Source organism: Zalophus californianus, chromosome 5 (assembly GCF_009762305.2).
Source record: "Zalophus californianus isolate mZalCal1 chromosome 5, mZalCal1.pri.v2, whole genome shotgun sequence".
Taxonomy (NCBI): domain Eukaryota; kingdom Metazoa; phylum Chordata; class Mammalia; order Carnivora; family Otariidae; genus Zalophus; species Zalophus californianus.
In genome coordinates, this window is record NC_045599.1 from 25,241,363 (window position 1) to 25,264,704 (window position 23,342).

Consider the following 23,342-nt stretch of genomic DNA (forward strand, 5'->3'; position numbering starts at 1 on the left):
ATATAATTTTTTTCCTGTGAAGCATTAAATTACTTATTAGTATCTGTCTCAGGCATTTTTTTTTATGTGTTGTACTACACTTATTCATATACGTACATCCCTTACTTCCTCCATTACTGAGTAAATAACTTCAGAAGTTATTTATTTTTCATCCATATATTCCTTGGACGATCAGCACCATGTTCAGAACACAGTATGTCAGTAAGTATTATTTGATTGGTGTTAAAGCATTGAGCAAGATGGCTTTTAAATATAAAGAACACGAGTTTTTTTGTTTCTTTGTTTTTAAGATTTTATTTACTTATTTGACAGAGAGAGAGAGAGAGAAGGAACACAAGCAGGGGGAGTGGGAGAGGGAGAAGCAGGCTTCCCACCCAGCAGGGAGCCAGATGTGGGGCTCGATCCCATCATGACCCAAGCTGAACGCAGATGCTTAACGACTGAGCCACCTAGGCACCCCGAGACACGAGTTTTGATAAGTTTTCTTTTAAACTTTGTTTTTATATCTAGATTTTTCTGAATTTACCTACTATACAATAAAACACCAAACTTTACAACTTCAGATAATTTACTACAAACACAGGAGGTTTAAACCTTTCTAGCTAATAATAAAGGGAATACTTGCTCAGCGAGCCATATTTTCTCACCCATGATTTCCAGTTGGCTTTCTCCATTCCTAAATATGTTGTTCTCGCAATGGGAAAGGAGGTTTTGTTAAAAAAAAAAAAATTATTAGAATGACACATGGAATTGAAGAAATAGAAAACTCAACAAAAGCTGGTGACTTCAATACTCCACGCTCAATAAACGATGGAACAACTACACAAAAAATCAACAAGAACGTGGAAAAATCAGCAAGAACACAGAAACCTCTGTCCAAAAACAGGCAACTTTTTTTTTTTTAAAGATTTTATGTATTTATTTGACAGAGAAAGAGAGAGAGTGAGCACAGTGGCAGTGGCAGGCAGAGGGAGAGGGAGAAGCAGGCTCCCCGCTGAGCAGGGAACGCAATGCAGGCTCGATTCCAGGACCCCGGGATCATGACCTGAGCCGAAGGCAGACGTTTAATGACTGAGCCACCCAGGCGCCCCAACAGGTGACTATTTTTTCAACTACATGTGCAACATTCTCCAAGATACACCACATGCTGGGCCAGAAAACAAGACTCAATACATTTAAAAGGACTAAAATCATATAAAGTTTGTTCTCTGACCACAATGGAACCAATTTAGAAATGAAGAAAAGGAAATCTAAGAATTCCACAAATATTTGGAGATCAAAAACATACTTCTCCATAAACCATGGGTCAAAGAAATAGCAAGGGAAATTAGAAAATATTTTGAAGTGAAAGAAAATGAAAACAAAAGATTAAAATTTATGATCTTTGGTTAAAGCGGTGCTTAGAGGACAATTTAGAGCTAAATGCCTATATGTGAAAAGAAAAAATACCTCAAATTAATAACCTAATCTTCCACCTTAACAAAAAAAAGAGCAAACTACAGCCACAGCAAGCAGAAGGGAAGAAATAATAAAGATGAGGACAGAAATTAATGAGAAAAAAAAGACCAAAAAAATAGAGAAAATCAGTGAAAACAAAAGTTGGTTTCCTTGAAAAGATTAATAAAATTAACACACCTTCAGCTAGGATAGGAATCAGCCAACTTATAAAGAGCCAAAGAGAGAAAATATTTTAGGCTCTAAAGGCTATAAGGTCTCTGTCTCAATGACTCAACTCTGCTCCTGAAGCAGGAAAACAGTCACAAAGTATATAAATAAATGGATGTAATCGTGTTCCAATAAAACTGAATTTAAAAAAGCAAGCCTATTTGTCCCATGGGCCACAGCCTACTCATCTTTGATGCATATGGGCCAAAAAGAACTATTAATGAAGTCAAGTCATGAATGAAATCTTCTTTGGAATATGCTACTTTTAGGAGGGGGAAAAAAAGAAAAACCACAGATTACAATAATCAGGAATAAAAGAGGGGGCATAACCAGTGAATTTACAGAAATTAAAAAGATTATAAATGGGGGCACCTAGGTGGCTCAGGCAGTTAAGTGTCTGCCTTTGGCTCAGGTCGTGATCCCTGAGTCCTGAGATTGAGCCCCACATCGGGCTCCCTGCTCAAGGGGAGTCTGCTTCTCCTTCTCCCTCTGCCCCTCCCTGCCGCTTGTGCTCTCTCTTCCTCTCTCTCTCTCTCACTTGCTCTCTCTCAAATAAATAAAATCTTTGAAAAAAATTTTTGAAAAAGATTATAAATGTATGCTATGAACCATTTTATTCCAACAAATAAATGAAATCACTTAAATGTAACTAATTCCTAGAAAGACAAAAATTACCAAAATTGACTCAGGAAGAAATGGAAACTTGGAATAGATCTACAACAAGAAATTGAATCAGCAATTTAAAATATTCTCATTTTATAAAGTCCAGGAAGTTCAAATGACTTCACAGGTGAATTGTATCCAACATTTGGAGAAAAAATAATACCAATCTTTCAGAAACTCTTCCAGAAAACAGAGGAGGGAACACATCCATCTCATTCTATGAGGCAAGTATTATTCTGATATTAAAGCTACACAAATGTATCACAAGAAAACTATAGACTAATATCCCTCATGAATACAGATTCTAAAATTTGTAATAAAATACTAGCAAATCATATCTAGTAGTATATAAAAAGAACTATATACCTTGACCAGGTGGGATGTTTTCCCTAGGAATACCGGAGTTGGTTAACATCTAAAAATCTACCACCTCTCATGTCACCAATCACATTAACAGTTAAGGAGGAAAAACCAAATGATCGTATCAATAGGCACAGAAAAAGTATTAGACAAAATGCCGTATCCATTCATGACTTAAAGGTGGAGAGGACAAAGAAACTAGGACTAGAAGGAAACTTTCTCCATTTGATAAAGGGCATCTTTAAGAATCCCACAGCTAACATCACACTTAATAATGAAAGAGTCGATGTTTTCCCCTAGTATGAGGAAGAAGACAAGGATGTCCACTATTAGCACCTCTATGCAACACTGTACTGAAGGTTCTAGCCCATAAAATCAGGTAAGAAAGACAAAAGGCAGCCAGACTGGGAAGGAAGATGCAAGACTGTCTATTCATCGATGACATGAACGTGTACGTAGAAAAACCTAAGGAATCCACACAGAAAACTACAAGAACTAATAAAAGAGTTCAGCAAGGTTGGGGCACCTGGGTGGTACAGCTGGTTACGCATCTGACTCCTGGTATCGGCTCAGGTCCTGATCTCAAGGTCATGAGATTGAGCCCTGTGTCAGGCTCCACACTCAATGCAGAGTCTGCTTAAGACTCCGTCTCCCTCCCCCTTTGCCCCTCCCTCACATGCTCTCCCTCTCTCTCTCTAAAATAAATAATTTTTTTTTTTTACAGATTTTATTTATTTATTTGACAGAGAGAGACACAGCAAGAGAGGGAACACAAGCAGGGGGAATGGGAGAGGGAGAAGCAGGCTTCCTGCAGAACAGGGAGCCCAACGCGAGGCTCGATCCCACGGCCTGAGCCGAAGGCAGACGCCTAATGACTGAGCCACCCAGGCGCCCCTAAAATAAATAAATCTTAAAAAAAAAAAAGGTTCAGCAAGGTAGAAGAATATAAGATCAATATACAAAAATCAATTGTACTTCTATATAAGCAATGAACAATCTGAAAATGAAATTGAGAAAAGAACTGCATTCACATTTAAGCATATGCAATTTTTTTGATATCATAAATGACCTGATGATGAACATCCACGAATACAAACAATACTTTCTGTATTTAAGATTTATGTTTGTATAGATTCCTGAAACTCTCTACTTGCTTTCATGGTGACAGCTACAAAAGTGACAGATTAAGAGAACGATTGTGTTACATACTGAAGTATGACCAAAAATGTACGGTAACTTGGGGGTTCTACCAGTTAACAAAGTTCATTCTAAATAAATTCAAGAGCAGTGAAGGTAACTCACCTGCACAGCATGAGACAAATCTGATACCAGACACTGACGGAGCCTATCATCATTCCCAATTCCTTGAAGGACAAAGTCAGGCACATAAGATGAGCAGTAGCCACCCAACAAGGACCTCCCAAAGTTGGCAATGTTGGGCTGAACAGCACTCACTTCGATTAATTTTGACCTGGAAGAAAGGTCCCAAAAGAAGGCATATCCAATTAGTAATACATATTTTATCAGTAAAAAAATTTTTGGACTCTACTAGTCTGTATTTCTAGTACCATCATTTTCTACAAAATATACTCAGAGTAAAATCATCCTTAAGTAAAAATTGGCCTAAGTGATAAATCAGACCACAAAATACTCCTTCCTATCCTGAAAAGAAGGTGGATGAACAACTATGTAATGACGTGAGTATAAATCTTTCATAAGAGACATCTGGAATGCTGTCCCTTGTGTATGTAATACATTCTTAATACAATCAGTAAATGAAAACCATCATCCAAAACAAAGTAGCTAAATATTAAATACATCACAAACCCAAAGCATGGAATATAACATTTCTCAAATATGAATCTTCTCCTTGTATACCTGACCCACAGTATACATTTCCTGTTTTTCTTTTAGTCTTCACCAAATTTATTCCTAACAGCCATTTCCTACTTTCTCTGTGACTACCTCTCTCTAGTTGCTGGGCTCAGCACAGGTCCATATATATGGGGGCATAATTCACTCCTAAATGACTTGAAAACTCCTAAGCAGAAAGAATCTCCTACATACATATATGCTTTTCTTTAATACCTTCACAGAACGTTTCTGGGGTACCTATGGGGCTCAGCCTTTAATCTTTCCTTAAAACCACACAGCAATAGAAGAGAATCTGTCCAGGACAATGATCTCTTCTTTTATATTAGTTACCACCAACCTTCAGAGACCATCTAAACAGAAGAATGGTACATATTTATATAGGGTCTATTATAGGTTAAAAACTTCCTACTTACCCAGGAAAAGGTATCTCATCTTCTTCTGCCCAATCTTCTTGCTCTCCACCATAGTAACTGCTTACTTGTCTAGTCATATCATGACCTGTATCTTCACTTTCACTGTCCCCAAGGGCACTATCTGAACTTTCATTTCGTGGAATGTCCCATTCAGTTCCTACAGCAATTTTTTTCTCTGAACTCTCTTTATCCCCATGGGGGACAAGAATGGAGAGTGCATCTCTTTGGTCCTGCTGAGGAAAGCAGGTTTTACATGAATCCTGGTGAACTGTTTCTACACATTTACAAAATTCACTGTTCTGTTTGCTATTTTTTGTACACAATCCTTTTGAAAATTCTAACATACAGCAATGTTCTTTACTGTCTGTACTTGTTTTAACTGCAATAATATCATCAATAGTCCTGGTTTCAATTGAATCATCATTAAAATATTCATCAAATAAGCTCATGCTTTCTGGGTCTGAATGATTCCAACAGGGAGGTTCACAGGTTTCTCCAGAAACCATGTTTGGTATATCAGACTCGCCGCATTGGTCCTTAGTTGTTTGTTTAGTTTCTTGATGCTGCTGATCAATAGCCCCTCCTTCTTCCTTCAGTGGTTTGGTGTGGTGCCTGGTAATCTGATCCACCACTGCCTGACTCCTGAGTTCAGTATCTGAGTCAGGGGACATAGAATCTCCAATCAAGAAGGTAACCTTTGTCTGTGATGCTTCACAAGAAAATGCAGCAGTCAAAAGCTTATCTGGAGGTTTTTTTTCCACAACCATTCCTGTGGATCTCAACACTTTGCCTGTGTGATTACCTGAACCCAGCAATTCCTCATTATGCCATGTTTCCTCTGCTGGCTCTAAGCCTGATTTTGACAAGGCACATTTGTCTCCTGGAGCAGATCCTGTGCAAACAACGGTCTCTAACTTGGTGTCAAGGCAAGTTCTTAATTTATCTCTGAACTGTTTAACATCAACAGCATTTTCTTCTTGGCAGTCAGAGGGAGAAATCATTTGACACTCATCTGAAATTCCTAGCAGCTCCTTAGAGCTGTTTTGAATATCTTCTCTCTCTTGTTGTGAAACATTCTCTATATTTTGCCCAAGGAGTGGACGACTGCAATATTTACAGCTACAATTAGGAGTCCTTGTTTCTTCTGGGTCTTTAAAGAGCAAACTGCTTTTGTTTCTATGCACTGTGATAAGCACATACTCAGATTCTTCTATTTCACCTTTCTCTAAAGTGGTAGTAATTACTGTGCCTGGCATAACAATGGCTTCATCTTCTCCATTTTCTAAAAGATGGGTTTCTTGAAGTTCAGAGCATCTTATAAAATAAGTAAGAAAATAAAGCAGCCTCTGGACCATGTCTTGTCGTTTGCCAACCACCACAGTCCTCGCTAACCGTACAGGAGAACCAATAGCGCCATACAAGTCCCCTGCAATGGAAGAATCAGTTAATGAACACATCCTCTCCTCACACAGCCAAGCAGGCTATTTCCAATGATCAGATATCTACTCTTATTGTATGAAGGTTAGTTCAGCTTTTACTCTAGTTCTTTAATAGGTGAGTGACTATTCAGGAGGATAGGATGAGATAAATGGTATTTACCAAAGAGAAAGGTGAATAGAGGGGTCTTCTAGTTTCCTCTTTAAGGAGCTCCTATGGTTCTGAAACCTCAACCAAAGAGTTAATTGTGAAAGTCACACCGACCAAGAGTATTCTCTGTGCCAGGCCTCATGCAGAGCACTTCACTGGGGCAGAGAAGTACTACCTAAAGAACTACATGCGAAAGGATTCTATAGCTGCATCTAATGCAGAGGAGAGAAAGCACAGTATCTACTGGGGGGCAAGGAGAAAAGGGAGTAGTGGTAGAATGTGGAGCAGAACTGGAGTAGTCACATCACACACTTAACCTTTCTTGATTAAATCACATCTGTGAACCTTAACTGTTATTGCCCTACCTAGGACCCCAACCTAGTTCCCATGTTTTTAAAAGCCCTTCTATTTCTTAGGGGATTGGGTACTCAGAAAAGACCAGAAAGGACAAGAAGAGTGAGACCTATCCTAAGAGGAAAAGAAGGGGCAACACATTCAGCCATGTGGTTCATTTTCACTTTTGTATCCACACTAGACGCCAACATAAGAAAAGGGCAATGGGAACCTAAGAGTTATCAATGTAATTTCTGTATTTATGCTATACTCAAATTAGATGCAGAAAAAGGTGCCAAAGCACACTTAAAAATAGAGAATACAAAGTCATTAATTTAAATATAATTCAATTTTAGCAAGTTATCTGTATACACACTTTAAAGCCTAACTCCCACACTTTTTAAGGGAACAAATAGGTCTCAGATAAATATATGCTATAGACAGCACTATGACAATTTTTCTCCTCTAATTAATACACTGGCTCTAATGCCATCACATGCCACTGTCCAAAACTACTCCTAAGGTTCTCATGAATTACCAAATAAACCGAACTGCTTTGACATGGCAAGTGAGTCTTTCCTGACCGGTTCCACTTTACTTTTCCAGATTTATCTTCTTATAGTTACACTTTTTCATCATTATTCGCACTAAGTCCCACTTAAAGAAAACTACTTAAACCGGAACACTGAATCAACTCAGCACTCTTAACACCTAGACCCCTTTCCTCATGCTATGTGCTTGCCCTTTCCTCTGTTTCTCTGCCAGTCCAAAGCTTCCCACCCAAGCATCCTCCCTTGGGCAAAAGTAAGCTTCCTTAACTGAAATTTCACTGAACTTTTCATTTCTTTTATAGTTCCTCTTTGAATTATCATTATTGTCCTCATATTTATTACCTTCAGTAATAAACTGTCCACTTATTTTAAGATTGTATTTATTTGAGAGACAGAGAGCGCACAAGCATGCATGCACAGGGGGCAGGGCAGAAGGAGAGGGAGAAGCAGACTCCCCACTGAGCAGGGAGCCCAAAGAGGGGCTCTATCCCAGGACCCCGAGATCATGACCTGAGCCAAAGGCAGACACTTAACCTACTGAGCCACCCAGGAGCCCCTAAATTGTCCATTTTTTTTAAAGATTTCATTTATTTGAGAGACAGAATGAGAAGAGAGAGAGAGAGCACGAGAAGCGGGGAAGGTCAGAGGGAGAAGCACACTCCCCCCGAGCAGGGAGCCCGACACAGGACTTGATCCTGGGACTCCAGGATTATGATCTGAGCCGAAGACAGTCGCTTAACTAACTGAGCCACCCAAGCACCCTAAACTGTCCACTTCTTGAGGCTAAGAACTGCATTTCATCTTTATATGCTCCAATGCTCTTTGCATAGGGTCTTATATATATTATGCACTCAATATATGATTACAGAATTGAAAATAAATTTGAAATGTCCAAAAAAATAAAATGCTACTGAATTACTTGATTTGAAAAAAACTAAGTTAATACACAAACAACGGTATACTACCCAGCATAATAAAGGCATTGACTAGTACTTAAACAACATAGGCAAATCTCAAAATAATTATGTTGAATGAAAAAAGTCAGAACAACAAAAAAAAGCATGTACTGTATGATTCCATTTATATCTAGAAAATTCAAACTAATCTATAGTGATAGAAAGCAGACCAGTAGCTGCCTGGGTATGGGGTGAGAGGTGGAAGGTGAACAGGGAGAGTGGGGAGAAACAGGAAGGAGGGATTACAAAAGGGCATGAGGAAACTTTTCGAAGTGATGAGTATGTTTGCCATCTTGATTTTGGTGATGGTTTCAGAGGTGTTTATATTTTGACATAAATATCGATACTTACAAAATTGTATATATATGTGTTTGCTATGTGTCAATTATTCCTCAATTAAGTAGAAGAAAGTAAAGGAGGGATGGAGGGAGGGAAGAAAGAGAAAGGGAGGGAAGTTACATGAATAAGCTACATGACAACCTGCCTGGCAAGCTCACTCATCAGCACAACCTAAGAGAAGTTTCTATCAAGTCATCAAAATGTTCTCATTGGACTCCTCCCCCACGACCTAATAGTAAGAGAAGGAGTAACAGCAGTCACATTTACCAGACACTGTTCTTAAGCACTTTACAGGTATTCTCTAATTTGTCGTAACCTTATGAAGTATGTACTACATATTATCCCCAAATTATAAACAAAGAGACTGTGACTCACATGTGGTCTGTGTGACTCACATCCTGTACTTTTAAGCACCATGCTACAATACCTTCCTAATGACTGTCAACTCATCAACCATCCCTTCTCTCCTGGGTTACCCATTTATTTAACGGGGCCTCGCAATAAGGGAAACATTTTCCAAAATTACTCAACAAACAAGCAAAAGTGGAAAACAGAAATCTCAATGACTGCTTCTCAGTTAACCAAATTTATTCTAGCTATCATAGATGACTGTGATTCATTCTTTCTAGGCAAAGTACATTAACCTAAAACTCCCTAAAGACCCTGACGTTATGAGTAAATCAGTCATGATCCTGCTTCTCTAGCTCTCACTGCAGTTGTGTATCTAGAAGAAATTGATATTAGACCAAAGATGGAGATGGTTTCGCAGACATGAAAAGGACAAGGAAAGAAAAAGTGCTTTAGAATGGAGGAGATAAAAGAGAACATCTTGTTTCTTAATTTTTGTTTTTGCTATAAAATAACTCCAGACAGCTACACAAAAGTTTAAGTGTTATGCATCATGTAAGAGTTTTCAGACTACATACCTAGTTGTGCCCAAAGTGGGTTATATGGATGAGTTTTTGCCAACATGTCCACACTCTGAGAGGAATGTTTTTCTAAAAATATTTTTATAGGTGGTTGTCCATTTGGCATGACCGTTGGAACCCAGGCAAGATGATTGGTCAGAACTGCAGTGATGAGTGCTGGTAAGAATCTGAAAACAAAACACACCCTATCAGACTCCATTCTGCCTTCATTAAACCTAATGTAAAATGCCGTGACAGAATAAAGCAGAGAGAGTACATACTCTCATGTGGCCAAACAGCATAAAAAAAGGAGAGGAAAGAAGAAAAGACAGGCATGTCACCTGGACAAAAATGAGAATAAAGTTTTTGGATGGGTAGGAGTTAAAAAAAAATCCTTAAAATAAAAAATAGTATTCACACAGAGCTGTATCTGATCATAATTACAAAGCAAAAATGCCATTTTACTTGAAAAACTGGTTTCTTTTCAGTGTTTATAATGAATCAACCAACAGGACTATACATTTCCAAATTACTGAATGGGAAAATGAAGGAAAGTATTAAGCAAACTTTACCTACCATCAAAGAGATGGCTTCTAGGAATTTGATGAATGGTTACAAGCAAACAGTATGATAAAATATCACATTAAATATGTATCACTGGAATCCTGGCACTTCATTTTTTTTTACTTATTTTCTATAGAATGAAACTGTGTAAGTGGATGCAATTCACCAAAAAATGGGAAGCCTCAGAGAGGTCTGTAAGTTGTCAGGAATTTTAATTTAACACATAATTAAAGACCTTTTTACTGTTTTTTATTCATTTCATTCATTTTACTGTTTTCTGTGGCCTTCATCCATATCCTATCTCTTAATTATCTTTTAGAATTGTTTTGGTTATTAATAATAAGAAATAATTCCTAAAAACCCAGTTAATTATTTCACTTTTGTAACTAGATTTGATCACAATCTAAATATCAAGTTATACTAAATAATATCTAAGATATAAAGAGAGACAAAGAGAGAAAGCCATACTGATTTTTGGAAGCATTTTCCATTAGAAAAGTGAACTCCTTCATGAAACGATGGCAAAGCTGGTTCTTTTCTGGAGTCCCCGACATCATTGTAAGCCAGACAGGCTCTCCAATTCGTGGCATTGTATAAAGATTACAAATTGTTGTTCTAAAAAGAGGAAAACACATTATGAAATTCACAGTTCCCAAAATTACATACTCTTAAAAGTTTATGTTACCAGTTTGGGCCTCACAGGTAGATTATTAAAGCTTTCAAGAGGCCACAATGAATCAAGTCATTCCTTCTTTGTCACCAGCATAGTACCACAGGAAATGTTCTACACATGAACTCAAAATATGTTGGTTCTGGGGCTGGCTCTAGCCCCAGTGACTGTGTCCCCTCAGGTAAATTACTTCCCTATTTTAAAGCATCAGTTTCCTACACCTGTAGAATGAGAGCATAGGACTGGATAATTTCTAAAGTCCTTCCTGCTCTACATTTCTAAGGTATATGCCATACTTAAATATAATGCAAATTATCAACAACCTACAAAAGAAAAATATTCTGAATTGGATAATAGCTTATCCATATACCCACTCAAAACGATAGTTTATCAGCATCATTTTGTTGCCATGCTGAAACCCTTTAGTAAAATTCTGAAGGATGATGAGGACACTATATCTGCATACACTATTTTACGACTCTCAACCTCCTGAAGCTTTTCCTTGAATCAGCACAAGAGAGCATTATTGCACAATTGTGATGATGCTTTTCTGGCTGCTGTCTCTTGCATTTAGACAACAGCTAGTCCCATGACTTGCACTTTCTCCTTAAAGCTTCATGGATATCTTTAAGTATCAATCATTTTCCTTCTACTTTAATATCTATTCAGCCAAGTCCTATACGCTCACTAGATTAAGAAACTCCTACAAAGTTGAGGCTTAAGAAACTAGCTGATCTCTTGGAAGATACAGAATGGTGCTGTACTTTCTATTCTCTAGAACAGTACTATATGATAGAACTTTTGGCAAAGATGGGAATGCTCTGTATCTATGATATCCAAGATGGCAGCCACTAACCATATATGGTTACTGAACATGAAATGTGGTCAGTTTGATGAACTGAATTTTAAATTTTATTTAAGCATCCACATGTGGCTAATGGCTACTATATTAGAAAGTACAGCTCTAGAAAGTTCTCTGAGATCTTTACAAGCTCTAATACCTACTTCAGCATAATTCTCTAACACCTAGAATCCAAAAAAAGAAAAGAATTCTCTTGCCTATACAAGTTTTATTGAATCTTGACCCAGTATGAAGATGAGATAATATAATTGATAAAAGTGATAAACACAGGTCACATTATGAGTTCTTGGTAGGGCATAATATCATGGCTGAGAACTTTAAAAGAAATAAATAAATGGAAAGAGTTCAAGGTATTTTATAGAGAAAAATATGATTCAAGTATCAACTAGGAATATGTGAAAATGCTAAATGCTAAAGCCTATTAAGGATGTCCAGATAAGATGGAAAAGCAAACACCAGTGTTTATCTCCTTTCAGTTCTGATGTCTCAAATGACTATCAGTTAAGGATTTGAAAACAGATAAAACTACTATAACAAATAAAAATGGAGAGTAATCTTAAAATTCTAATTACAGATTTAATAAAATTGTGCAACCCAAAACATAAGAGAGGAATGTTAAGTGAAGGGAGATGAACATATTGGTTTATAGTGCTCAAAGAAGGGGATGTGTACATAAAGGAGCTAATCTGCTCCACTGACACAAGAAGAGGCTCAGGACTCACAAGTTTCTAGTAAAGCTGAGGGCAGGAGTTATATAGGACTATAAACTGGTAGATTAATTCAAGGTCTGTAAATGGTTGGTGACCTCTTTCTATAACCTTTTTTCCCAAAGAATGACTACAGACAGAATAACAGACGTAGCAACTGAGTAATCCAGAGAAGTAACATTGCCCAAACCCTTCCTGATATTTGAATCTTTCACAGTATATAAACATATACAGTAAATCTTGTGGCATTGAAATATCATGGGAAGAAGGGACCACAATTAGGAGAAAAAAATGTGTTAAATATACCCCTTCAGGAAGTGATAATGAAAACAGGTTGAGAAACACCGCCCTAAAGTGAAGTTCTCCAGTTTGTACCTAATTATGCGCAGAACTCCCAACCCATATTTTAGTACCTTGCTCTTAACTATGGACAGGCAACCACAATATTGATACAAAGGGAAAGCCTCCAAGGACAGAGGGACACAAACAGAAAAACGGAAACACACACACACTTACAGAAAAGGACTCCAGAGAAAACAGTAAATAATACATTCAGAAAAAGGGAAACATGAAAGAGATATAAAAGATCAGTCAAGGAATGCCAATTACTAACAAAAAAAATTCAAGAGAGGGAAGACAGAGGAAAATAGATAAAATAGAAAATTTACCAGAACTGGAAGACAAGCCACTGCCAGAGCTATAGTGAAGCTAAATGACCAATGGGCAGGTATAAAGTCATGGCAGGAAATAAGTATGCTCCAAAATTGATAAATCAAGAAATAGCTGCATTAAGTATACTGCTTAATAATGTGGAGGTAAATAACAAAAGAAATAGGTAAGAGTTAAAAACAATGTTCTTGGGAAGTAAGAATGGGATACTAGAAGAGACAGGCTAGAGTTCATTTCTTTTTCATTATTAGATTTCTGGGCATGTTTAGTTTGTTTCTTAACCATGTAAATATACTTTCTGATTACAAGAAACACTGTATACATGAATGAATGAAATGATCGATTCGTTTTCCATGAGTTTCTTAAGCATATTTGTGACTACTACAAGTCCATGTGTCATAGGTCAGAGCCAGTTCACTAACATTAGTATAGTGGTCCACTGAGGACATTAGCTTTAGAATTTGGTGTTTAAGGCTATGTACTCTGACCTCAGAGTGTATCAAATGCAAAGAAGGCAAAGAAATTAATTCTGCAATAGTGCTTCTCATTATATACAACTCTATGTTGTCATCAGCAATCTAGAACTAATAGGGCTTTCTTCTCCCCTAATGATTATACCCTAATTTTCAGTGGTAAGCAAGAATTTTTAGTCATCTGACCCTTTATTTTTCCTGACTGACCCTAAAGAATAAAAGACTCCTTTAGTTGGAAGGGAACTGTGGACGTGATTTAGTTTTCTTTGATATGCACAAAGTCTGAGTGAGAATCCAAGAACCGCATCTTTGCCAGATGGCTCCTAACTAAACATGCTTCCTGTTTCTCTAGGTTTCATGGCTTCTGCATGCATGTGAATCATTTCCTTCCTCTTCTCAACTACCCCCAAATCATTAATCATCTGGTCTCAGATAATCACATACTTTAAAAATTATATAATTGCTAATTTTTAATAACTTAATTTTAAAATTAAGTATGACGGATTCTCATTATTTGCAGTGATGTTCTATAAAGCTGATGCAAACAATGAATTAGTGAACAATGAATCACTGTTCCTAGGGAGAATACATGGTTAGGTTCCTGTGAATCTCTCATCAACATTTTTGTCAGCCCTTCAATACATAACCTTGTTTTATGTGGGTTTCTGTTTAAAGACACCTTATTTAATATACTACTGATTCATTAACACTGAATTCACAGCCAATAGCACTATGACTCATGCCTGAGTGAGCTTACATGTATTTTCTCTACAAGGCATAGCATAGCTTTCTTGCACTTTGGAACATTAGATAGCATTTCAGCAATACACTTGGGGTGATTTTTAATAGCAAAATCACTAACAAAAAGTGCAAAATGCCAAAAGGCTACCACTAAATACATGTCAAAAGGATACCTGTTTACAGAATGAGTGCTGAAACAAGAAGGCAGAGCACTGGTCTTGTTCAATCTCATCTAGGAATGTATCAGGCTACTCAAATTTTTCACTGCTCTGCACATGTTACAAATGATCATAAAAGCACTGTGAGTATATTTTGAGGCTATAAATAAATTTCAGCAAGTAGGTGAATTCACAAATACACAATCTGTATATAATGAGGATCAAATGGATATATTTAAGTACTTCTATTGACAGACCTTTTAATAAAAATTATAAGTTTATAAGTATTTTTTTAAGTTTATTTATTTGAGGGGGGCAGAGGGAGAGGGAGAAGCAGACTCCCTGCTGAGGGTGGAGCCTGACCCAGGGCTCAATCCCAGGACCCTGAGATCATACCCTGAGGTGAAGTCAGACACTTAATCCACTGAGCCACCCAGGTACCCCTTATAAAGTATTTTTAGGATTTTTTAAGAATGCTTAACTGACTTACATAGCCTTTCATATTTGTACAGTGACTGAAGTAAAATAAACTAATACAAAAGGAAAGGTACAGAATCATACATTTGCAATGACTTTACAACTCATATATATTGTAAATTCTAGACAATATTAAAATTCTAAAGCTAGGTCATATAGATTACCTAACAACATACCAATTAACTCACAGGTATTCTACTAGGAATGAATTTTCTGACAATATTTACTATTCTGGTAACCTCAGCTGGATCTACAACGACAGTTTCCTCAGACCTCAAATAGAGACTCTTGGCCTTTTTCCACAAAGCTTGTGATTGCAGAGAAGAAACTATCAATCCAATAATGTAAATGTAATAGTTCCAAACGCATGGGCAAAGATTCACTGCTTTGTAACACTGCAAAATGTGAAACTCAAAAAGAATATTGCAGGATTCTTTTAGGCATATAAGCAAAAAGAATTGTTCAAACACATATTTGTAATAATTCCAGTCTAAAGTTAACTGAACAATTTGAATAAAATAAAAAATTTTAAAAATTAACAAAATACCCGATCATTCATAGCACATTTCTTTTAGTTATATTATCCACTTGAGGAAAAGCAAAACTCTTAAGAATCTTTGAACTTTCAAGCAAACTACAGATTAAATTTAGAAACTAAAAAGATTAAAACTTTTCATACTTCTCAAAAACCACTTACATTCATGACAAAGGCGTATTTTATAGGTTTATCAAAGAGAAATCACTGTAGAATTCTTTTTCTGAGTCATGCAATTAAAATAAAATTTCCTATCTATGTAAATACAGATGAACTGGGCTACAAGGGAATGTATGAAGAGCAAAGCTGTCATAAACCCATAAACCATGAGAAATACATAAATAACCATTGTACCCAGCTATAATAATGTTTTAACTTACTATGGTATTAGGTTCATCATGTCTTGGTTTCAATAAAACATAAGAACTTCTCCCATTGCATCCAATCTCTCTCAAGAATTTCTAAGCCCAGAAACTCATTATTTCAAAGTAAAATTATTCTCAAATGCTAACTCTGACATCCTCTCTCAGGGCTGGACAGCCACAACTGTACAATGCAGGATACCTAGCATTGTAGCAGTACAGGTTTGGTAATTTTTCTCCTTGAAAACAGTTTAAGCTAGTAATTCCCAAACAGACTGTGAAGTAAAAATGCTAGGCTCTAGACCTACTGATGTGAAGTCTAGGAGTTTGGGAAACAGTTTTCGTTTTGTTTGCCTAGTTATTAGCTCATCACTATATTTTTCTTTTTAATCAGTGGTATTTAATGTAATTTAACTTCCAAACAAAATCAATTTGAGTTTTAGCTAAATGGAAATTTTGCAATTCTATTTCAATTCAGTGTATTCTTATATAAAAATATTGATTAAAAAATATCTAAACTTCCAATTCCAGCTGACATGTAAAAAGCCTAGAAGTAATCACTTTAATCCTCAAAAGAAAAAGCCTGAACAAATTGAAAATCAGTGACTTTTCTTAGCTACATCACAGAACTGAGGTCAGAGGATAAATCATCACCCCGAAAACTAAACAAGAATCATAGCTAAGACCACCTTTCCTGAAGCAGATGCTTCTACGGCCAATAATTGGTAGGAATACTTAAACAGTGACTGACTAAATGGTGGCACAATGAAGATGAACTACCACTGAATGATTAAAAAACTCCTTGGGTACCAGTCTTAGGGAGACTGCCACACTTTCAGGGAGTACCATCAGATTTCCATGATGAGGATCAAAGAAATATCCTTCTGTGTTTCAGAGAGGGAGGAAGTGTAACAATTTTTAAGTGCACCTAGGGCATTCTCCAAAACAAACATCTGCCCTCCAAGAGTCCAACTATACCAGAGTCTTATCTGACCTAAGAAATGGGCAATTAGACAACTTCAACTGCTACTAGCCTTCCTCACTCATCTATGAGGAGCAAAAAAAGACTAAGAAACACTTCTGAAGGTCAAAACCCAGGAATTCAAGCTCACTAAAAAGAATTAAGATTTAGTCACAAGATTATAGAACACTTCCTTCCCCCATTCCCAAACCTCACCACCAGACCATTTCAACAAAAAAACTGCTAAAAGACAATAAAAACACAGTCTGAAAAGACAAAGCATCAGAATCAAACTCAGATGTAAGACACAGATTTGTTATTATCAGATAGGGAAATGAAAATAACTATGATTGTTATGTAAATGGCTCTAATGAATAAAGTAGATAACATGTAAAACCATATAAGCAATGTGAGCAAAGAGATGGAAACTCTCAGAAAGACTCAAAGAGAATGCTGGAAATCAAAAATACTGTAACAGGAATGAAATATGTCCTTCATGGGCTCATCAGCAGACAGAACACAGCTGAGGGAATAATCTGTGAGCTTAAAGACAGGTCAGTGGGAATTTCCCAAATTAAAAAGCAAAGAGAATAAAGGATAAAAAAAATGGAAAAGAATATCAAAGAACTGTGGGAAGATCACAATTTCCCATATTTATAATGGAAATACCAAATGAATAACAGAGAAAGAAACAGATGAAGTATATGATAATGGCTGAAAATTTTGAACAATTAACAACAGCAAACAAACCAAAGATACAAGAAGCCTATAAGGCACCAAGATAAATAACAAAAAATCTACACCTACACATATCATATTCACACCAGAATAGAAAACAAGAGACAAAAAGAAAATCTGAAGCCAGAACACAAAAAACACCTTAACTATACAGGAATAATAATAAAAATCACATCAGATTTCTTTTCAGACACCATGCAAGCCAAACAGAGTGGAGGGAAATATTAAAGCACCATCAATCAAATTGGATCTGACATTCACAGAATACTTCATCCAAGAACAGAATACGCATTCTTCTCAAGTGTACATGGAACATTCACCAAAATAAACCACATTCTAGGCCATGAACACACCTTAACAAATTTAAAAGAAATTTGTAGAAATCATACAGTATATACTTTTAGACCACAATGGAATTAAAATAGAAATCAGTAAGAGAAAGAAATGCTTTGCGATTTAACAACACATTTCTAAACGGCACATGGGTCAAAGAAAAAAATCGCAAGAGAAATTAAAAAATATTTTGAACTACCGGGCACCTGGGTGGCTCAGTGGGTCGAGCCTCCACCTTCAGCTCAGGTCATGATCCCGGGGTCCTGAGACAGAGCCCCACGTCGGGCCCCCTGCTCAGCGGGAAGCCTGCTTCTCCATCTCCCACTCCCCTTGCTTGTGTTCCCTCTCTCCCTGTGTCTCTCTCCGTCAAATAAATAAATAAAATCTTTTAAAAAATAAAATAAAATAAAAAATAAATATTTTGAACTAAAAGAAAATCAATTTAACAAAATTTGGGGTATGTTAACAAAAACAGTGCATAAAGGAAAATCTATAGCATTAAATGCATATATCAAAAAAGAAGAAACATCTGAAAGCAATAATCTCAGCTTTAATTTTGGGAAACTAAAGAAAGACGAGCAACATAAAACTAAAGCAAGTAGAAGAAAAGAAATATTAAAAATTAGCTCAGGAATCATTGAAATTGAAAACAGAATACCAACCAATTAAAAGTCAAAAAAATTAAACCTAGTTCTTTGAAAAGATAAATAAAAGTGATAAACTTCTATACAACATAACCAAGAAAAAAGAGAAATGACACAAATTACTGATATAAGAAATGAAAGATGGGTCATCACTACTAACTGATGAACAATTATAGGATAATTAAGCAAAAATGAACTCTACACCCACCAATTTATTGACTGGAATGGACCGTGAGACACCTAGAAGTACCAAAAATTACATAAGATAGAGATAACCTGAAGAGTCTTATACTTATTAAAGAAATTAAATCAGTAATTAATAACTCTCACCAAACTAGGAATAAAGGAGACTTTTCTTTTAAGACTTTATTTATTTACTTGAGAGAGAGAGAGAGAGAACACAGAGGGAGAGGGAGAAGCAGACCCCTGCTGAGCAGGGAGCCTGACACCTGGCTTAATCCCAATATCCTGGGATCGCCACCCAGGCCAAAGGCAAATAAATGCTTAACTAACTGAGCCAGCCACCCAGGTGCCCTAAAGGAAACTTCTTTAACTTGATAAAGATTATCTACAACAAGTTACAATTAACACCATGCTTAACTGTGAGGATCTTGAAGCTTTCCCACTAAAATATGGTACAAGGGAGGGCGCCTGGTTGGCTCAGTTGGTTGAGAGCTGTACTCTTGATTTCAGCTCAGGTCACAGTCTCAGGGTTGTGAGATCAGCCCCATGTTGGTAGGCTCTGTGCTGGGCATAGAGACTACTTAAGATTCTCTCTCTCCCTCTGCACCCCCTGCCCCGGCCCTGGGCTGCTCATGCACTATTAAAAAAGAAAAAACCAACGCCCAAAACCCTGCTGGAATTAATAAGTGATTACAGCAAGGTCACAGCTAAGGTTACTATACAAAGGTCAGGGACAACATGGATAGACCTAGAGAGTGTTAATTATGCTAAGTGAAATAAATCAGAAAAATACAAATATTACATGATTTCACTTATAGGTAGAGCCTAAAAAACAAAATAAATGAACAAACAGAAACAAACTCATAAACAGAGAATAAGCTGGTGGTTGCCACAGGGGATGGTGTGGGGAGATGGGTGAAATAGGTGAAGGGATTAAGAAGTGCTAATTTAAAGTTATAAAATAAAAAAGTCACAAAGATGAAAAGTACGGCATAGGAGTATAGCCAATAATATTGTTAATAACACTGATGGTGACTACACTTACCATGATGAACACTGAGTAATGCTGTAGAACTCTCAAATCATCATGTTGTACACATGAAATTAATAGAACACTGTATGTCAACTATACTTCAAAAAATTATACACATATATACAAAAGTTCACTGCTTTCCTATATGCCAGCAATGAACAGGTGAAATTTGAAATTATAAATACAATATCATTTATGTTAACATCAAAAAACATTTAGGTATTAATATTTAGGTATTTAGGAAGTATTTGGGTATTAATCTTTATTTGGGTATTAAGTCTTATTTAGGTATTAATCTTTAAATATTTAGGTATTTAGGTATGAATCTTTAAAAATGTACAAGATCTGGGGCGCCTGGTTGGCTCAGTCGGTTAAGCGTCCAATTCTTGATTTTGGCTCGGGTCATGAGATCAAGCCCTATGTCAGGCTAGGCACTGGGCGTGGAGACTGCTTAAGATTCTCTCTTTTCCTCTGCCCCTCTCCCCTACCCATCAAAAGTACAAGATCTATAGGAAAAAAAACACATTAAAAACTCTGATTTAAGGAATCAAAGAATATCTAAATAAATGGAGAGATATTCCATCTTCATGGATAGGAAGACTCACTATTACTAAAATGCCAAATCTTCCCAATATGATCTAGATATTCAATACAATCTCAATCAAAATCACAGCAAGTTATTTTGCGGATATCAACAAACTGATTCTAAAGTTTATATGAAGAGGCAAAAGACCTAGAATAACCAAAATAACATTGAAGGGGAAGAACAAAGTTGGGGGGCTCATATTACCTAACTTCAAGAATTACTATTATAGGGGTGCCTGGGCAGCGCAAACAGTTTGTGTCTGACTCTTGATTTCTGCTCAGGTCATGATCTCAGGGTGGTGACATGGACCCCGTGTCCAGCTCGGCGCTCAGCGCAGAGTCTGCTTGAGATTCTCTCAATCCCTCTGCCCCTCCCCGTGATTGTGTGTGCATGCAGAGCACACGCTCACACTCTCTCTCTTTAAAATAAATAAATAAATAAATAAATAAATAAATAAATAAATAAATAAATAAATAAATCTTTTAAAAAAAACTGTTCTAAATTCCATCTAGAAATGCTGAGGGAGTATATTTTTATTTTCCATATACTTCATCTATAAGAAACATTTATTATAAAGTTTTGATTTAATTATAAACAGCACCTGAAATGTAGCAATCTGAATTCTTAAGATACAGGTATGAACAAATAAAATTATGAATAATTCTACATATAATTAATAAAGAGCAAAGATGCCAATGAACTGAACACTGATTAAAAATATTATATTACTGAATTAGTGTTCACTGTATATAGTTTTCAGTGTTCCAAGATGAAAAAGTTCTAGAATTTTGTTATACATACTATTGAGCTGTATACTTAAAAATGGTTAAGACATCAAATTTAATGTTATGTGGTTTTTTAAAACTATAAAAAATTTTAATACTTTATTACAGTATTTGTTAGCATGCTTCATTCAATAACTTAGGAAAGGCCTGAAGTTAATATGCTAAAACATAAAAATAGGAGAAACATTAGCTTCCATATAATTTTCATTTGTGCAAATTATTTCCTCTAAAGACAAAAAAAAGAAAGAATACAGGTTGAAATTGACTTCTCTAATTTGTTTTTCTTTACATTTCCCCTTATCACTGAGTTTACTGAACAAAAATGGAAGATTTTTAAGCTTACTTTTAATGCCTTTTATCCTAAAAATTACAGTAAATAAAAGATGAATGACTAGTAAATTTTATCCTTCTCAATAATTGAGTCCAGTGGATGGTTATTACACGATAGCCATAAAGTAAACCTTTTCCATTTAAGTAAGTTAAAAACATGATAAAACACTCCATATTGGTTAGGTTATTTTTACCATGCAATTTCCACTTAATGCTTTTCTATAACCCAATTTCAAAAATTACACAGAACACTGTTGAGGCAATGAAGTCTCTCATTTTGAGAGAAGTTAAAAAAAAAAGACACCAGATTTATCTTCACTGTGGTTTACTCTAACACAGTATGAGAAAAATGAAAACTAAAAAACAAGCAAAGTTGGAAACAAACATAGGTTTTCCCTTACTGTCAAATTTACTAAATACACCACTCATTAGTCATCTCCATTAACAAAAGATGTGTGTGTGTGTGTGTGTGTCGGTGTGTGTGTGTGTGTGTCTGGATGTGTATGACATGCCTGAAGTTTCACCATAACAATCCTGAAACAGCACAAGCTAAAATAGGCTCTCACTTCAAAATGTAATAGTCCATTTAAATCAACAATTCTAGAAGATCCCTGTCCCAATATGGGACCACAGAGTCGTTAATGAACAAACACATAGCCAGTTTTTCTAAAAATGAGATAAACTACTGGTAATAATAAACCTTAAGTGGTACACTTAACCCAAGAGAGAGGACAAAGCATGTTTCTGGGGAACAAGGGTCTCCTCTAGTCATATTTGCTCCTATAATGGTTTGGTACTAAAAACCATACCACTGATGAATCTCAAATGTGCTTGAATCCCTAGGACATTTGATATTTAATAACAGAAGCCAGTGACCTACTGAATTATACCCTCTTTTGTTCATGAGACCAAGAAATTTAAAGAACTAAATTTTATTAGAATAAGCTAAAGAAAATAAATAAATCTTCCTGTGTACACTGCTACACAACTCTAAATTATGAAAAGCTGGAGAATATGTACCTGAATTCATTTAGGGCATCAACTATTCGATTATATGCCAAACTCCTCTGACTGGCATCTGCTGATCTCCGGCTCATTTTCATAGCCTTGGAAGCAATGAAATAGTTAATTTTTACACTGATCACAGGCAAAAAATGGGAGGAAAAAAAAGTGAAAGACAAAATCACTTATTTCCACAACACTCTACCATCACGTAAAGAGGGCATGTACATTTATAGTGGCTTTCTTTTTTGCATCTTTGATCATTAACAATTATAACAAAATTCAAAATTTTCAAATGTTAAATCTCTTATTGTACCTGTCAAATGGCAGAATATCAACACACACACAAAAAAACTGATGTTGACATAAAACTACTTTTTTTTTTTTTTACTACAGAGCAAGATACAACGATACCTCAGTAACAACAGCTCATGGCTTGCTCTAGTATTTTCACGAATAATGGCTTGTTAAGTAAACATTTTTAAAAATCTAAAACATCAGGATTCTACTGAAAGATATCTCAAGTTGTTAATAATATTTGCTTTCTTAAAAACATATTTAGCCAAGGTTGAGAGGCCTTGATTTACATGGACAAAAACTGGATCACGATTAGGATATGAATGTCAAAAAGAACTTTGTAATTTTTTAGACATTTTAAAGAGAATGGATTTCTGCATTACTTAGGTAATCAAAAATCAATTTAAAAAAAATTTAAACATATATTTCAGAGGTCAGACTACTTTAAGACCAGAAATCATGTGCATGTACACCCAAAAGCTTCACAAGGTAAAAGTGAAACTTTGTGTTTTTACAAACTGTTGAGATTCCCAATTTATTTAAAAAAAAGTGAATATTCTTTAGCTAGAATTGAACACTATT

General features: G+C 36.0%; 1 protein-coding gene and 1 long non-coding RNA gene across 4 annotated transcripts in view; one reads left to right on the top strand and one right to left on the bottom strand.

Annotated features, from left to right (window-relative positions):
- The window catches only part of LOC113928793, a 57,970-nt gene that overhangs the window by 22,509 nt on the left and 12,119 nt on the right, over positions 1 to 23,342 (top strand). The window contains exon 2 of the long non-coding RNA XR_003521972.1: positions 9,759 to 9,830. This is a non-coding gene — a long non-coding RNA (uncharacterized LOC113928793). The remainder of the gene's footprint in view (positions 1 to 9,758; positions 9,831 to 23,342) is intronic.
- FNIP1 (folliculin interacting protein 1) overlaps positions 1 to 23,342 on the bottom strand; it is a 154,305-nt gene that overhangs the window by 17,175 nt on the left and 113,788 nt on the right. For all 3 annotated transcript variants that reach the window (XM_027604862.1, XM_027604865.1, XM_027604863.1), the window contains 5 exons: positions 22,482 to 22,567; positions 10,683 to 10,829; positions 9,669 to 9,838; positions 4,977 to 6,402; positions 3,991 to 4,159 (listed from right to left, as the gene is read on the bottom strand). In XM_027604862.1, the coding sequence (XP_027460663.1) occupies positions 3,991 to 4,159; positions 4,977 to 6,402; positions 9,669 to 9,838; positions 10,683 to 10,829; positions 22,482 to 22,567 (1,998 nt within the window). The remainder of the gene's footprint in view (positions 1 to 3,990; positions 4,160 to 4,976; positions 6,403 to 9,668; positions 9,839 to 10,682; positions 10,830 to 22,481; positions 22,568 to 23,342) is intronic.